This window comes from Neopelma chrysocephalum, unplaced genomic scaffold (assembly GCF_003984885.1).
Source record: "Neopelma chrysocephalum unplaced genomic scaffold, ASM398488v2 Primary Assembly neopelma1_92, whole genome shotgun sequence".
Lineage (NCBI taxonomy): Eukaryota > Metazoa > Chordata > Aves > Passeriformes > Pipridae > Neopelma > Neopelma chrysocephalum.
In genome coordinates, this window is record NW_020897754.1 from 651,076 (window position 1) to 669,303 (window position 18,228).

General features: G+C 43.5%; 1 protein-coding gene across 2 annotated transcripts in view; it reads left to right on the top strand.

Annotated features, from left to right (window-relative positions):
* Positions 1–18,228, top strand: part of ITPR2 (inositol 1,4,5-trisphosphate receptor type 2) — a 237,783-nt gene that overhangs the window by 180,448 nt on the left and 39,107 nt on the right. For both annotated transcript variants that reach the window (XM_027693537.1, XM_027693538.1), the window contains 4 exons: positions 8,690–8,797; positions 10,800–10,992; positions 14,715–14,840; positions 17,964–18,139. In XM_027693537.1, coding sequence (XP_027549338.1) covers positions 8,690–8,797; positions 10,800–10,992; positions 14,715–14,840; positions 17,964–18,139 — 603 coding nt within the window. The remainder of the gene's footprint in view (positions 1–8,689; positions 8,798–10,799; positions 10,993–14,714; positions 14,841–17,963; positions 18,140–18,228) is intronic.

An 18,228-nucleotide genomic window follows, 5' to 3' on the forward strand; every position in this document is an offset into this window, starting at 1 on the left:
TGCACACGGATAAGCATCTAATCAACCTGGGGTTAAAGAAATGGTTTCTCTGCCTTTTTCTATGGGCAAAGATTTTCAGAGTTTGTTTTACAAATGGTATAGCCTCAAATGAACTTGGTCTTTCCAGCCTTTTCCTTCTTTGAGTCTGCAGAACACCATTTAGCTGCTAGCTGGTTGTGTAAAGCAGCCTTAGTCGGGAATGTCTGATGGGGAGAGAGGTGAAATTTTTACCATTTTGCTCTCACACCAGGAACTGTTACTTTATAGGTGCCAGGTGAAAGTGCTCTCCTGAGGACAACAGCCATAACACAGAGTTGGAAAGAGCAACGCATCATTTTACTTTCTCTGCTCTCTGTTCCTATGCTCCTAATTTTTTTTTAGAGGTGTTTTACTTTGCTAATTGGAGAGGGAGGCAGAGATTGAACAGCATGATTGAAAATGGTGGAAAATCTCACTGCTGCTACTGTTTGAAGGAAGACATCTCTCAGTTCCTGTCCATCTCCACACTTGTACACTGCCCTGTTTTGTACCCCACAAAGTGTATACATCAGGCCCCAGCACATAGTAGGAAATCCATGTCTTTTGTGAATTTGGCAGATTGCAGCTTCAGCAGTTTACTTGAGTCTCATATGTTTTTAACTCTGAATGAGCAAGTCATGTTTTTCTGCATGCTGAAAAGGTGGGATGCCAAGAGGACTGGGTATGAATAGACTTTTTACTTTGCCATTGCTGTAACAACTAACCTGACCACATAACGTCCATACTCAAGTCCTGAGCCATGAGACCAAGTTGCAACTGAGGACTTGAGCCTGTGTAATGCTCTTCGTTGAAGATTGGCTTATCCCAGCCTCATCAAGGGCAGTGGATGTTCTGTGGCCTCTCCCAAGCCACACCTGTCTGTAGCAGGTGCTGGTGGTTATATCAGATTGGGGTGGTGAAATGCGTCCAGCTGAAGGGGTCATAGTGTGGAAAAGCAACCTTGGCACTATCCTGCAAAATATATGAGATGAGGGTGAGAAAACACGAGGAGGGAGCCAACTTGTTTTTGTGTGGTTTAGGTAGACCCTGAACTTCTTCAGGATGAGTCCATTCTGGAAGTATCAATCCATGAGATACTTTCTGCTCTACTCATGGTGCCAGTGGAAGGGAGGTTGGCTGCCAGTCAACCTCTTCTAGTGTTATGGCTTACAGAAGGAAGTGTGTCCATACTTAAAACAGTGGTTCCCATCACCACACTGCCCCCAAAGTAAGAATCATAAGCAGTTCCTCCTTCTGTTTGTTTATACTAGCCTTGCTTTTCTTTAGAAGCCACATATTGGACAGAAGTAGATGGCTGTTTGGCAGAGAATCATGTTCTGAGGAGAAGGGAAACATAGAAAGTAAAGTGCTTGGTAGCTAAAGGATTTTAAGAGTTCCCGAAAATGTTGTGCCTTTCACAGCTCACTTATCTCAGGTGTGTGCATGTATTTTGTATTCATATAAAGTGTTGGTGGCTTTTAGAGGTGAACAGTTCCCTTGCTGTGTGGATTTGGGATTCATGGACACAAATCTCAGACTGTGTCTATACAATGTTGGTGAGCAATGTTTTATTTGCCTTTCATAGAAGTTGCATGTGTTTGGGATCTTCTGCCTTGTGCTATGAAGAAGTCTAATTGCAATAACTGTGCTCTCTTTTTCTCCCTTTTCCATTGAACCTTCTTGTTATGTTCCTATAATCACGTCTGACACTTTCATCATCTCCTTATTTCCTTCCATTCTGTACCCTCCAAAACTTTGCTTACAGTAATCATGGGAGGCAGTCTACAAGTGCAGTTGTGTCATCCTGTTGCAATATTTCTGGATTGAATACTGCTGCCCACATTCTGTGTTCAGTATGATCAGTGTACACCAAAATCCAAATGAGACCCTTGAGCTGGTTTGATTCGAGAAGGCACAGCTGCCCATGACATTTTACACCTGGCCTGCAGAGATATTTCACATACATTCACCTCAAATTGATTTTCTTTGGTTGCAACATCTTTTTATCTGACCTGAACTTTCCCCACGCACATGCACTTTTTTTTTTTGGTAAGTAAAAGAAATTACAGAGAAGGCAAGTGTAAGTAAAACTTACTGAAATATTAGCAGGTCATTTTGTCTTCTGCTGGTTTTCATCAGGGAAAAAAGAACAGCAAACACACCACAAAAATAGCAACAGCATTACTATGGAGGGGGGACTGCGAACATAATAGCAATGGAGTTCACTTAACTGTGGTGGTTTCTCTTATATGATAATGTTGAGGTGTTTTATTTCTCCCTTCCCGGTGAGGTAGATCACTATTACCCACAATGTGTAGTGTGCACCACGTGGAGGCTGGGGAGGAGAGCTGGTGTCTCAGAGGTTACATGAGGCCATGGAAGACCCAGCAAAAGAATCCAAAGCGTCTGGACCACCCAGGGGCCTGCTCATGTACCACAAGCCATCAGGGAAAGATTAACTCTAAACCCTTTTGGTTGCTCTGTACGGTATAATCATCTAAATGAAATCAATGAATACTTGATTTGAGAGGCTCCCATTGCTCCATCCCTGCTGTTCCTAATGTTTGTTAACAGATTGCTTTGTGGCAGAGTGCAAAGGTGCTGCTCTATAAAACTGTAATGACTTCTGGAAAGGAAGTTGCCCTGTGTATTGCAGAAAGCACCATTCAGCTTTGATTGGAACGTGGGGAGTTGGGAAGTCGTTATTGCTCTTAGTAAAGCCAGTTGGAATAAAAGTTTCTGCTTGGTTATGGTTAAGATGACATTTCCTTTTCCTTTGCTTTCTCTCTCTCCTTGTTTACCGGTGGGTTAGGAATGTTCTCATTTGCCCTGGGCAGGGAGCTGGCATGTGGTAAGGTCCTGGCACGCCGAGAAAGAGGATCTCATTTTCTGTCTCCTGTCCTTGTCTGTCACCCATCCAGTTTGCTACTCCCTTAACTTTCTCTTTGCTGTTGTTTCTCAGTCCTTGGGGTTTCTCTTGTCAGTCCCCAGGTGTCTTTTTTATTCTTTTCTGCTCTCTAAGCAGAAAATGAAGCGTTCGGTGAGATGACTGGGTTATCCCCCTGTGAGGGGGTTTGGTGGTGCCAGATCTCACACTGCCTGGCTCCGGGAGCCAAAGGGACTGAGGAGAAAAAAGAGGAAGAGATTTTGGCTGGAAATGAGCCCCAGCTGCACGAGTCTGTTTGCACAGCAAGGTGAAGCTAATCTGAGCACATGCAATTATTCTGCTGCTGCTGCAAGTTACATTTTGTCTCATTTCTCCCTGGTGGAAGACCACTGGCCTTTGGGCTGGCAGCCCACCCTGCAGCATGTCTGGTTACTGACTGGGTAGGGGTGAAGATAATTCACAGCAGATCTCTCAGATGTCACGCACTGGACATCAGGTCTGTGCAAACACTCTTGCCTCACTTTCCCCCAAGGTCTGTAGTTCATTAACTTTCAGGACTGTGGAGTGGCCTCTGTGCCCTGACAGGCTAGAGGAGCTCACTGGCACACCAGAGTGTTGTCTAGTGAGCTGAGCTGGGGAATGGGGCAAGGGCAGAGAGGGCACTGAGCAGTTCTGGAGCTTACAAACACCCCCAAATCCAGTTCTCACCCCAAAACATGCCCCAGTCCCCTGCACACTCTCTGCCTAACCCAGTGCCCTTCCCCTGTCAGGTGTGCCAGGTATCTCCCAATCAGTAACAGCCTTACAGCTGGGAGAAGAAACTTGAGGGAATGTTAACAAAGATAATAATTGTCTAAATAAGTTTTTTTTTCTATTTTTAAGTGTTTGTAATACTTCTTAATATTGTAAGTGTACATTGTTTCAAGGCACAGGAACTATTTGTGTCTTTATTTCTGCTTCTCAGCCAGTTACCCAGCGCTTTTCGTAATATTCCATCAACTTTTTTTAGGAAATCAGTTTAACATGTTTGACACTTAGCCTGTGAAGCAACTCTTCCATGGAAACCCTGACTGCCTACAGGACACTAAGCCTCACTCGTTAAGATCCCTTTGTACCATTCCAGTCATAAAAAGTCACCTTTACCCCCCAGGTCTGGCAGTTGATGCTGGAGAGTGAAATAGATCTCTCAGAATTTGGGGGGCTTCAACCTACTGTTTCTAGCTTGTATTTCTTGTACTGCTGTCCACTTTACTGGTGTAAAGTGGAGAATAACCTTCTCTTTTCCCAGAAGTTTTTCCATATGCACACATATATACACATACGTATTTTGGCAAACCAATCTACTATCCCAGGTCAATGAGTTAATGACAGGCTGATGAAATGAATGTTCAGAGCTTTAAATCACTTTTTTCTTTAAGAACATTTAAATAACTTCATTTTTTGTTCAAGGTAATCTTGACTTTAAAACAAAAGGCCTGCAGGAAACTCGTGTATTGTTAATTGCCAAAGCTGAGTCTGCTGTGGTTTTCCACACTGCTGATCATATATGGCATCCCAGATGAGTAGCAGATCTGATTTTATAGTCATGTTGTGTCAGGAGTTTAGACTGAGTATTACTTGTAATTCTGTCATTTATCTCTCCTGTTTCTTTATAAATGTCTTTAGTGTTCTTGCTCTGTCCTCAATCTTTCACATTTTGTACTGATGCTTTATTACAGTGTTTTCCAAATTTTTAAAGTAAAAATCTTTCAAGATGAACAACAGTCCTTCATCAGGAGCTGACTGAAAGCCAAATGATCTTTATTCATAGAGCTATTGCCTTACACATCCCCTCTTTGGAAATCAGTGTTCCATTATATGGTATTGCTTCCTTGTCCCTACATTCCTTAATGAGTGGTAAAGTACAGTGTTGACATCTAAAATATTGTCACTGGCATGGCTGATGGGTGAGAGAGTGAGTGACTGAGAGAGTTTTCTCCTCAAAGGTGATTTTTTTCTGGGGGTCTGTGCAAATTCAGGCTCTAGAGATGGTTATTTTTTTTTATAAGTTACACTTGCAGTGCTTTTTTGAGATGCATTTTTGAGCTTTGCTTTGCAAACATAGATGGGGGCAATTCTTTTCATTATAGTTGCTGTTGGCCATGTCCATCTGGTGTTTTGTCCTCCAGCCGCCCCAGAAGATTTGTGATATAACACAGGAGTTAAATACGAAAAAAATATTCAGAGCTTGCACGGCCTTTACGTGCCACTCACAGACTGTCACCTTGGGTGAATTATAAGCTTGGAAAAGCTTTCCATGTTTTAGGTTCACAGTTTGCCACTATATTGTTGTTTTCACTGGTGTGTCTCTGATCTCACAAAAAGCTCTGTGCTGGTCAAGGAGTCTGTTGACACAGTCCCCTTTGGCCACGTGGGCCTTTGAGCTCATTATGGGGAGAAGGAGGGATCGTGAAAGCAGAGCTTCAGAAAACACTGTAGTTGCCAAATAACACAGCATTTCTAAAGCTGTTCTGTGTCAGACTGTGGGCCTCTGCTTCAGACCTGAGCTCTCACAGACTGCTGTCCACAACAGCCTTTCATCACTGTAGCTGTGACAGTACAGAAATATTAGCAGCAGTTATTATTGTATCGATGTAGAGGAATCCATCCCATGTAGGAACTACAACAGGAGCAGAAAATAGATGGGCTCTTTGCCCTCAGGTTACTCTCTGAAGGTCCAGAGTACACAGAAGGTGAGTGGATACAGAGAGATGTGGAAGCAGAGAGAAATGAAGTTATGAGTGCTTATTGCCTACGAGAAGATTCAGCTCCATCACTTCAAAATTGCTGGTGCCTTTAGGTAGGTTCCCCTCCCGAAATCTGCTGCAGTTCCTCCATCTTGGTCAGCAATCCCTCATTGCTGCTGATGTGTCTTTTCTGGCAGTCGAGGTGCTGGCACAGGAGATCCTGGCCTCTTCCTGGGGTCATTTTGTCCAGTGCTTGTGTCAGGAAGCCCCAGCTGTGCCGTGCTGGGCTCTGTCTCAGCACGAGACAGTCACAGCCTGAAAGCACAGCCTCATAAAGTACAGTGAAGATCACTGAATAAATGCTGTTCTAAAGAGTATGGCTGCTGTTCACATGAAACCTGAGAGCAAAATATGCATCAGCACTGTCCCAGATCCCCAGCAGTCTCTGAACACCCTGTTCTAGCCAGTCCCACCAGAGGGCTGAGATGGTTTTCCCTTCTAGTCCACGTGGTGAGGGAACTTCTGTTACTGACACTTACCAAGCAATACTTTTACACTAAAAGTTATGGACAGTTAAAAGCATATCAGGAAGCAATACCTGGAGATTTCATATGGTTTACAAATGGAATTTCCAATTCTGTATAGAAATTCAAGGATGATTATAGAAAGTTTTTTGTTGTACTAATGGAAATTTCTGAATCTATACCATGTCCCTTTCTCCAAACGGACATACTTTTAATAATAAGAACTATCCATACATCCTTGACTTGTCATTTGTTAGAAAACACAAAATCTTAATGGCTCATATTGGAGAAATAAAGGTCAGGGTACAGGCAAAGTTCGTCCGTATTACAGAAGATTAAAAAAGGGGAATATATTTGCTTCTGGTTATGCTAATTCATCACTCCAAGCACGGTGTGATTGCATTCTGTCCAGTCAGTTCTTCTCTTTGTATCTTAAAGAAGAGATACAGGCAAAGTAAAGGGCATTTGGAGATAGACAGGGAAAATAATTGAGTCACAGAGGGTCTTCTATTTGAGGAGGGATGGGAAAGATAGGGATTGTTTTAATTTAAAGAAGAGACAAATAAAAGAGAACATGACAGTGGGGTACAGAATGATGAATGGTACAGAGAAGGTGAACTGGGCACTATTGCTTGCCCTTTCTTAAGTACAGAAGCAGAGGGACATCCAGTAAAGCAGCAAGGCAAAAGCAGTAACTCTGGTTAGAGGGAAATTTTAAACAGTGACTGTCTTATTTCCACAAGCTCATCTTGTTTCTCCATGATTCTAGAGCATGTATTGAGGGGGATGCAAAAGACTTCTAGAAAATGAATCCAAGTTGCCTTGCTAAGCAGTTATTGTGGGCATACTGCAAAGACTGCTCACTGGATCAGGTTATGTGGCTTGCATGAAAGAGAAGAACTAGTCAGATAATCTTAAAGAACCTTTTTAGTCTCAAAAATAAGTGGATGTTTAAGTTAAGAAACTGATATGTGTAATGAGACTAGCCATGCATTTACTAGATAGCATAAAAAATTAACTGTTCAGGGCAGAAATCTACTGCCAATGGAAAGAACATTCCTCTGCAGTTGACCCCCATGTTATTTTTTTTGTATGCCTCCCTGAATATCTGCTCATGAGCCTTTTATAAAATGCTGATGTTCTGACACATTGGCTCAGGGTCAAGCAGAATTCTGTCCCTAAGGAAGTTCTAGGAAGCACATTTATTCTTCCTGAATATCCCTTTCTTTTATTCTCTTTTCTTTTGGATGTTCTATTTATTACTCATCTTTAATTAATAAGTTTGTATCAAGATCCAGAAGAAAATTGATTTTGATCAGTAGATTCTAGGGAACTATAAACAGAGTAAATTATATATGTACCACCTCCATGCCTTACTGGGAAATGAAAGAAGGGGGGGGGTAAGACATGCAAACATCTTACAAATGAGTGAGATCACTTTCTCTTTAGATTATTACAAGATCTGTTTGGATCTACTGTTACTTTTAGACTTGATCCCTGACAGTCCTTTTGCAGCTGTGCCGTTATTTTTATAATTCCTCACCAGACTGTAGTACATCCTGGTCCACCTGTGGTGATCATCACTTCAAAGCCTGGTTCCTGTGGTCATTTTGCCTCGTTTCTAATGGCTGTGTCTAGGCTGTGGTGGTAATGTCAGTGTAGTGATTCAGACCCGGGTCATATCTGCGAGGCAGCCTTGCCTTTCCTGCCTCGATTTTTTCCCACCTTAAAATAGGTGAAACGCCTCATCCATTCTGGATGAAAACCATTCACTAGGATATGGGGAAAACTGCATTTTTAGTGTGTTCTCATGCCTTATAATTAGGTCTTTCTCTCACTCACCTAAGGGAGGTCATGAATGCATTTGCCAACTTTCTTGTGTTTAAACTTTGTGCAGCCATCGAGCATTTAAAAAGTTTACCATTCAACATAGAACAGATGTATTTTATGAGTCATATAAAGTATATAATTTATAAAAGCTTGTCGGAAATACATATTTGTGTTTGTGTATATATTTGCTATGTATATAAACAGTGCAGTTTAGAGTGTATTTTCCCACCACTGCAGTCCAGCTGCCTTTGAAATAGTTGTGGACATTACTGCCATTGTTGCCAGCCCTGAAATACCAACCTATAACCTGGTTTAGCGTTTTGAAATCGCAGAGAAAAATTAATTGGAAATGTAATTTTGTACTCAGAGGTATGCAAATTTTATGTCTAAACTCAAGTGAAAAGAAGCATTCAGTCTAATTTTTTGGCATTTGTCAAAAGCCCTCCAAAAACCATCTAGGCTGCAGGCTAAGCTGCCTTTCATAAATCTCAGCCGAAGACTTGCTGCTGACTTTTTAAGACTAAATTATTTCTATTGTTCTCAAGTAATTACATTTTTGTTGTTATCTGTGGAAAGAGCCCCACTGGGTTGAGCATGTAAGTATATGGGAATGGGGGGAAGGGGGATTTGTGGTAGTTAAGTGGAGATGATAGAGCTGAAAACATAGCAGCAGGACATAAATCAGATTTTTCTTCTTTTTCTAGTTGGCTCGTCACAATAAAACATTGCAACAGATGCTGAAGCCAGGGTCAGATCCAGATGAAGGAGATGAAGCCTTGAGGTTTTATGCCAAACATACTGCACAGATAGAGGTAAAGAATTGCTCCCTGGAAGATTGAATATGAGATAAGTCTGCATCTTGTGCATGGTGTATCACCTCTTTTTAAGCTTCTGAGCAGCAAAGCTTATTCAAATGGTGCAGATTATTTATGAGGAGAAAGCTGAATAATGTGCTTTTGACTGTGGGAGAAAAAGGAATGCACCTATATCAAAAGTGGCTCTAAATAATCATTTTACAGGAGCTTTCCTGTGTGTTACCAAACATGTTTTGTTAGGGAAATACTGACTGCGGATAGTAGCTGTGTCATGAAGTCAAGAATAATCTTGTATGGTACATCACTCAAATAAATAATCATGAGTTTCAAAGCCAGTGATGCTGGCTGATCAAATTAAAAGTCTGGCTGGAGTACAAAGGGGTTTTGAAGTGGTGTAGACATTCAGTGTGGCTTTTGTTTAAAAGACTAAGGCTTGGCCTGGTTCAGCAGTTCTGTTCTCTATTTTAAACTTTACACCTGCCATGGATTGGATTTAGATCAAGAACCACAGAGGTATTTAGGTTCATAATTCTTATATCCCTTTTTGGGCCTTTTTGGCCCTTATATCCCTTTTTGGGCTCCTGCAGGTTTCATGGGATCATAGGCATCACGATAGGAGTTGGGCACTGGAGTAGCTCAGTGACTTTGTCAGGAGCAGAATTTCTGTGGTGCAAAGGCAGCTGCTGCGAGAGCCTGCGGGGAGCGGAGGCATCTGGCTCTCCCTCAGAAAAGCTGTAGCATGTCCAAAACTGGCCAAGTGTGAAAAATGCACAGCATGGGTGCACACAGGCCCAGCCTGAATCTGGTCCAATAATCTCTAAGCCCTTCACTGGGCTCCCAGGCTCCTGCAGCACTGGAGCTGAGCTTGCCTGGAGAGGGAGCAGTCCTGACACATGACTCAGGTCCGTGTTGTCCTGCCGTCCATCAAGACAGCCCACAGCTGGGTCCTTCTCTGTTTCCCACCACCCCTTTTGTCTGATAATGGTCATGTTATCCCCCCACAGAATAAATGGAAGCTCCATGGCTGTGGTTGTCCAGAGGGCAGCTCAGAACTCCTCTTAATATATTTGAATACTTTGGGCATTGCTGAGATATCTCTTGGCAATTATCAGCCGAGTTATCTGGGTAGGTTGTAAATTTAGGCATTAAACAAGCACTGTGGTCAGCTTTTCTGTGGCCAATAACTTCTTCTGCAACCCAGCACTGCTGCTATACAAAATAGATATTCACAGGTCTTTCTCTGAAAGCAGACCTGGACCTGTTTGGTGTGTCAGATATCTCCCCTATATTAAGGTATCTCATTTGTTTGATTTGAAAGTCAAATAGTGATTTTTTTTTTCACTAGTGGCTGTACAGAGACATGGGTGTAGGAGTTAAAATGAGTTTTCTACCCATTTCTGTATTTTTAGTAACGCTGAGACCACGATCAGAATGGGGAAGAAATTTTGATGACTGTGGGGTAAGATGAAATAAAATCCAGGTCACTCACTGATAATTTGGTCAGTTCTGAAATACAAACAATTCAGAACCTTGGGTTTTGCCAAGTAAGAAGATAAAGACTGACAAGATATGGGTGCTGTCTGAGTAACAAGGTGCTATTTTTGCATGTTCACCTTCACAACTTATCCCATCACAGAAACAGACTCAAGGTGAGCAAATAATTTTGCAATCTGAGCAGAAAGCCCCTGAACTTCTGCACTTCTTACTGGGAGAGGTTTTTTTCAGTTTGCTGCAAAACTGAAGCATTCTGAATTAGAACGTTTTTTTCTACTTAGGGAAGTCTGGACCTGGGTTTTGCTTGAGACATATGTTGGCCACTTTATTCAGGCAGGTGTTTGAAAATAAAAAAGTAGTTTTACTCCATTTTGGGACTTTATTGTGATGTTCAAATAATTTATGCATTAATTGATAAATAAAAGGGGAGCTGTGAACAAGAAAAGATATGACAAAATGATTGGATAGTCACTGATCCTGACAAAAATGTGTATTTTATTTATAGATTGTTCGCCACGATAGAACAATGGAACAGATCGTCTTCCCTGTCCCCAATATTTGTGAATTCCTCACCCGGGAATCCAAAAGTCGAGTGTTCAATACAACAGAGAGAGATGAACAAGGCAGCAAAGTCAATGACTTTTTCCAGCAGACGGAGGATCTGTACAATGAGATGAAATGGCAAAAGAAAATTAGGAGTAAGTATTGCAATTTCAAAAAAATGGGTTCATTATGCTAAAAACCTGCTTTTAAACCTTAAAATCCTTTGATTTTAATAATACACTTTTCTCTGTTCACTCTGATACCACCACAGGCAAAACTGTTCAGGGCTTGAGAGCGTAGGTCAGCTGAGACATTTGCATGCCACCATAAAAGAGGCATAATATGGAGCAGTTAGTAATGTGTTCAAGATGATGTTTTGGACTCCAAAAGTTAAATTGAGGGATGGATGAACTGGGTGTAGTTCTACTCAACTCAATAGCGTTGCACCTAATTAAGCCAAGGCCCCTAATATTTAACAAAAACATGTGTAGCTGCATATTTGAGGTTTGCAGATTCCTAAAAGACCATTAAAAAACTTGTAAATGTCAGTCACTTAAAAGCATCTCTCACCAGAACCTCAGCTGCTTTAAATCTGTCTGACTCCCATGGAGTCAGTTCCCCTCTGCCAGTTCACATCAGCCTTGCGTGACTGGGCTGCAGGGTGTCCCAGTGAGCCCATACTGGTGTCCATCCCGTGACAGTGGGAGAGGCTGGCAGGCATGGCCAACATCACGGGGGAGAGATCAGAGCAGGGGCACGAGGAGGAGGGGCAGTGAAGCCAAGGCAGGTATCCTGAGTTTCTAGTTTAGTTCACTGATGGGCATGAGATGCTGGAAAGCAGTGCCATGGAAAGGGCTCTGGGGGTCCTGGTCATTGGCCAGTTGGACACGAGTCAGCAGTGCCCTGGCAGCCAGGAGGGCCAACCCTGTCCTGGGGGGCATCAGGGAGGGGACTGTCCCACTCTGCTCTGACCTGGGGCAGCCTCATGTTGAGTCTGGGGGCAGTTTTGGGCACCACAATGTAGGAAAGGCATTAAGCCCTTAGAGAGTGTCCAAAGGAGGGCAATGAAGGTGGGGAAGGGCCTTGATTTGAAGCCGTGTGAGGAGCGGCTGAGGGCACTTGGTGTGTTCAGCTGGGAGAGACTGAGGGAGACCTCATTGCAGCTACAACTTCCTCAGGAGGGGCAGAGGAGGGGCAGGGACTGATCTCTGCTCTGTGAGGACCAGGGACACAGGACCCAGGGAATGGCCTGGAGTTGTGTCTGGGCAGGGTTAGGTTGGATCTCAGGAAAAGGTTCTTCCCCCAGAGGGTGGTTGGGCACTGAACAGGCTCCCCAGGGCAGTGGGTACAGCACCAAGGCTGACAGAGCTCAAGAAGGGTTTTGGATGATACTCTCAGGCACATGGTGGGACTCTTGGGGACAGTCCTGTGCCGGGCTGAGGGTTGGACTCGATGATCCTTGTGGGTCCCTTCCAACTCAGCGTATTCTGTGATTCTCTCATTCTGTCAGAGCCATTGACCCTCACCAGGACTGGGGCTGCTGCTGATGTCCCAGGGACAGGAGGCTCCTGCCAGCTCAGCCACTGTCAACTCTGCCCTTTGCTTTTGGAGCAGAAAGTTGTATTTTATACATCATGGAATCACAGAATGGTTTGGGTTGGAAGGGACCTGAAAGATCATCTCATTCCAACCCCCTGCCATGGGCAGGGACACTTTCCACTAGCCCACGTTGCTCAGAGCCCCATCCAAAATGGCCTTCAACACTTCCAGAGATGGGGCAGCCACAGCTTCCCTGGGCAACCTGTGCCAGGGCCTCACCACCCTCACAGGGAAGACTTTTTTCCTAATACCCAATCTAAACCTACTCTGTTAGTTTGAAGCCATTTCCCCTTGTCCTGTCACTCCAGGCCCTTCTAAATAGTCTCTCTCCATCCCCCTTGCAGGTTCCCTTCAGGGACTGGAAGGCCACAATTAGGTCACCCTGAAGCCTTCTCTTCTCCACGCTGAACATACATAAAAATACATGAGAGTCATTCACTGCTAAAATGCAGGTTCTCTAAGAATATAACACATCAGCTGCTCACAGCAACTGATCAGGAACGAAAGGAGGAACAGGGTCTGTGGTCAGAGCAGCAGGCAGTTTGGGTAGTCAAAGCAATATTTAGCAACCTTAATGTGATGGAAACCTGGATATTGGTTGCAATTTTTATAAATGTCAATTCTCAGGTTATAATTTTCCTTATAGCAGCAATAAGTCTTCAGCATGAACCCTATCAGCCCAAGTCTTCTTGTCTTGGTGGCACTCTAAGAACTTGTCTGTACTGGCAAACTGACTGGAATAGAAGTGGAAAAATAAATGATTCCAAAATAACTCCCTATCTGCACAGTCTGTTTGGGAATAAAAGTCAGTATATTGTAGAGAAATTATTTCAGTAACAAAATCATATCTGGGGGTTTTGCTTAAGAAACACAAATAAAAGAGCCCAACTCAACACTTAGATGGACCAGACCTGCCTAATGCTATAAACAAAGAAAATTGATTTATTTTTATTCAGAACAGAAATTTCTCAATTCCTTTCATCAGTGGAATGGCTCACAAGTCTCTGTGTTGTTTTTTTTGTGTTTGAAAAGATAATACAAGTTGAGGCTCAGTTCATTCTGTAGCCAAGTATCCGTTAGCATGCAGTGTGTGTTGCTTAAATTGACAGATGTCATTTGCAGTGGCTCCAAATGCTTAAAACTCAGCAGTCAGCAGCTTAAGGTTATCACAGTGAAATCTGAATATTTGCTTAATCACCATTAAAGTCTATTTAGACTAAAGCCTGAGACAGCCATTTGCAGTTGAAGGAGTCTGCTGTTTATAAAAAGTTAGCTGGTTGTTCTGCATTCTTCCAGGAGGTTTTCAGTATTTTAAAACCTAATTAATAGGGACACATCATGCGCAAAACCCCTCTGGCCAGAGATCTTTTTGCACTATTGCACACAGAATCTTGTTTTGAATGTTCGTTTATACATATTGTAGTGCAGTCATATATATGAAGTGCTTGCCTGGGTCTTAGCACCCTCTGATTTTGTTCTCAGCCTTCTCACTGAATCGTTTATGTGACTCTGGACACAAAGGCTTAACCCTATTTTGCCCTGTTTCCCTTTTTAGCCCTCTCTAACTAGGTTGTAGGTTCCTTGGGATATGGACTATTCCTGTGTGTTTTTACAGCACTTCACATATGGAGATCATGGCTCGTTTGAGTCCTTTTAAGCAGGAGGACAGAACTGTTTGTCAGCAGGTGACCTTGGACATCTGAGTATCATGCAGGAAATAGTCAGCTTTCGTAGTACCAAACCCCAGTCAGACCAAATTTTATCTGCTTCCCAAAGCAGATCAAGATGTTTTCAGCCTGACAAAGGTTGGGAACATACCAGAGTTCTGAAACTGTGCCTATTCCATCATTCTTTGCATAATGTCAGCAGTGCATTTGGTCCAATTAGGTTATCTGGATGACCCATTCTGGGTCTTCTGGTTGACTGGCATTCAGAGTGCTAAAATCTATTTTTTGTGTCCCCTGCACAGAGGCTGCAGTTTCATAGGCAGCTGAAAAGACTCTGTTGCAAAATATCCAGTCCTAAAATCTTACCAGGGGCAAAACTCCCGTATATAATAAACTGCATTGTGATCTTTGGATTAAAAGCTCTGTTTGAAGCTATGTTTTACGTCAAACCTATGTTTAATATTTGTGTATTTTAGTTAATTTTAAAGATCTGCATATTTTCTACGTTAATCTGTATTTTTTAATTCTCTTCAGATTGAGATTAATTCTCTTGCTGATTGAGTTTCTTCCTGCTTTCATTTCATTGATTACTGCTCTTTTCCCCTTTCTAGATAATCAAGCCCTGTTTTGGTTCTCCAGACACATCTCTCTCTGGGGGAGCATTTCCTTCAACCTGGCTGTGTTCATCAATTTAGCAGTTGCTCTCTTCTACCCTTTTGGAGATGATGGAGATGAAGGCAAGTGGAGTTTGGTTTTATTTTTCCTTTTAATTTTAGATGCTTTCATTTGTGAGGTTGACAAATAAAACTGCATCTTCAGGTGCTGCAGAAGCCATTCAGCATCTCCTAAGTAGGTGCCAGATGTTGTCTGAAACGTGGTAGTCGATCTTCTGCGTTTCATGTGGCCCACGCAGTGTGGAGTAAAATGGACAGAACATAAGCTGAAGATTATCTAGATGATCTCAGCTAATTTTTTTTTTTTTATATTGCCATATTGCAGTGTCCTACTGCACACACTCAGTTGCAGCTTCTGAACTGAAGGAGGATTCCTGGCAGCAGAGGGACAGAGATTCCTTAAAAGTGACCAAATTGAATGACTTGCAGCCTTGAAAACGTAAAGAATAGAGTGATTTGAAAATTAGCTTGTTGGCTTTTGACTGTGTTGTTTATTGGGATAAAGGGGCATAACTGTTGCAGAGGACAAATGCATTATATAAAAATATGCTTAAAACCTATGATTCTGTCTCTGCTTCATCCCATGCCACAGGAAATATTTAATGGAATTTATTGTTTGCTATAAATGCAGCAGACTAGCAGGAGGCCTCTTCGAAGCCAAAACAAGCTTAATTGGGATAAAGGAGACTAAAGAGTTCAGAATACTGGTGATGGGAGCAGAGCCATTCACCTCTGGGTCTTTGATTCATGTCCAGTCCAGTCAGTAATGTGACTGAGAGTCACCTCTGTCTGATGGCATGTGAACTGGGCTGGTGGAAGCAATCCAGCTTCTAGTAGATACATGTGCTTTTCACAAACACCACAGTTGGCACCGGCAAACATTCCTGTTGGCTGGCTTGAACTTAGAAAGGCAGCAGATTAAAATATATTGGCAGGGGCACCACGCTGCCCTTTCACCCCACGGGGTGGTCTCTGCAGGTCACATCTCCACAGCCTCGTGTAGTAAAGCAAAGTTTGCAGGGCTGGGGCCTGGAAAAGGGAAGCATTTGTGCTCTCCTGTTTGTAAACTGAGGGAGTCAGCAGGGGTGCACACATTAGAGCCCATGGAGGATGAGGGGAAAAGTAAAGAGTTAAAAGTAAACCTTTTAAGCGCCTAAATTTTAGCTAATCTATACTCATGGAAATCCTCTGGTCTGCAATCAGTCGGTATTAATACTTATTTTGAACTGCAGATTTATGTTGTATTAGTTTAAGTGGCCCCAGTAATCCTGTGATAGCACATTTCAGGAATCCAGTTCCAAGTGCTTGTAAAAGCCAGAGGGATTCCTGAGCAATAAACAATACATGTCACCAAATGGGATTAGCAGGTCATGAGGCAGCCTCCTTAATTCCAGCCTCCCCCTCCACCAAAGCCTGACCCAACAGCTGGAGTTTTGTCTCCCATTTTTCCCCTTCACTCTGCTTAAATCCACCTGTCTAAGGTGCCTGTGCTGAGCTAATCATCCCAAAATGCTGCCTTGTAGTAGGTACCTGCAGCACTTATGTCATAGGACATAAGCAAAACTGTTCCAGCTGAAGACAGTTCCTGAAGGGAGCCTACAGGAAAAATGGAGAGAGACTATTTACAAGGGCCTGGGGTGACAGGACAAGGGGGACAGATTCAAACTAAAAGAGAGTTGGTTTAGATTAGGTGTTAGGAAATAAGTCTTCCCTGTGAGGGTGGTGAGGCCCTGGCACAGGTTGCCCAGAGAAGCTGTGGCTGCCCCTGGATCCCTGGAAGTGTTGAAGGCCATTTTGGATGGGGCTCTGAGCAACCTGGGCTAGTGGAAGGTGTCCCTGCCCATGGCAGGGGCTGGAATGAGATGATCTTTAAGGTCCCTTCCAACCCAAACTATTCCATGATTCCATGAAGGCTCCCTGCCTCTGGAGTGCCTGTCTGCATGTTACTGGTGTGGGTCCTGCTATGTGAAATTGTTGAACCTGCAGTAGGGGAAGAAGGAAAAGTGATTTGTTAAAGAACCACAGAGAACTTTGGCCTTACCTTTCAGATCCACTTGAAAGATATTTTTTAGGATCCATTAAAAGTTTCCAAATCTTGTTGGCAGAGAAATTATCTGACAAGAGGCGACCTTGAACCTCCTGCCAAGGATATAAACACTCCTGAACTTTGGAAAAGTTCGGATGCCATCTGAATGTTCAGGCTAGGGCCTCATCTCATTGTTTTCTAATCCCAGTGATGCTGCTCAGCTGTGCATCTGTTGCCAAAGAGATAGCTTGATTGCTATTGTGAGTTTAGCTAAATTTTCTATTCCCTTCTCCCCCGTCACTGACCTCTCGGTTCATCCGATAACAATAGAAGTCAGTGTACAAGTGTGACAGTGCCCTGAGATCTGAATGTGCTTTTTATATCACAGCAACATGGCGTGTTTCTAGGGCTTTAAGCAGAGGAGAGAGGCGAATATAGGGGCATCTCTCAAAACTCAGGGAGAGCCCGGAGCCAGCATCTTGCAGAGCAGCCGAGACCGGCTGTGCAGGCAGCGGCTCACATGCCCTCGGGAGCTCAGCAGGACCTGGGACCCGCTGCCTTCCCGGGAGCAAGGCACAGCTATTCAGCTGCTCCCGGCCATGCAGATGCTGCCTGTCCCTGCCCAAGTCCCCGTGGCTGCCTCCCGCTGCGGGAAGTGCCTTGCTCCCGTGCAGAGGCGGAGGCTCCCGCTGAACACCCGCAGCCGGGCGGGAGAAAGATGCTTTTCCAGCCGGGGCGCTTCGGCGCAGCTGGGGATGGAAACGTGACACTGCAGCGCTGTGCTGCCCCCAGGACCGGCTATTTTGTAGCTGAGCAATCACGGACTTGGACCGGGGGAGCGCTAATGATCCCTGCAGAAGGGAGCTGATTAGCAGGTTGCTCCAGGAGGAGGGTGAACTGCTCCATCTCTGAGCACTCCTTGGATTTTAATGGAAATTTCATTAGCTGCTCTTATAATTACCTGTGCAAAAATCAACAGTGCTATGAGAATAATAGCTCTTACTGCAATTTGGACAAGTCGTGGTCAGCAGTTGCAGTGCATGAATCATGCTCTTGTTAAGATATATTGGCTAAGGAATTGATCTTTTGGGGCTGTTTCATGGGGAAAAATGGAATCTCCAAAGATGCCTGTCTCAAATCTCCCTTTCTCCTCTGCACAGGCACACTCTCACCGTTGTTTTCCGTGCTCCTGTGGATAGCAGTGGCATTTTGTACAGCAATGCTGTTTTTCATCTCCAAGCCCGTTGGTATTCGCCCCTTTTTGGTGTCTGTTATTCTCAGGTCCATATATACCATAGGGCTCGGTCCTACCTTGATACTTCTCGGTGCTGCTAATGTAAGTACTTAAAAAGCAAGGGGAATTTCCCTGCCAGCAGAAGCAAAGATATTAAGGGTCTCCTGTTAAAAAACCCCTTTGATTAGAGC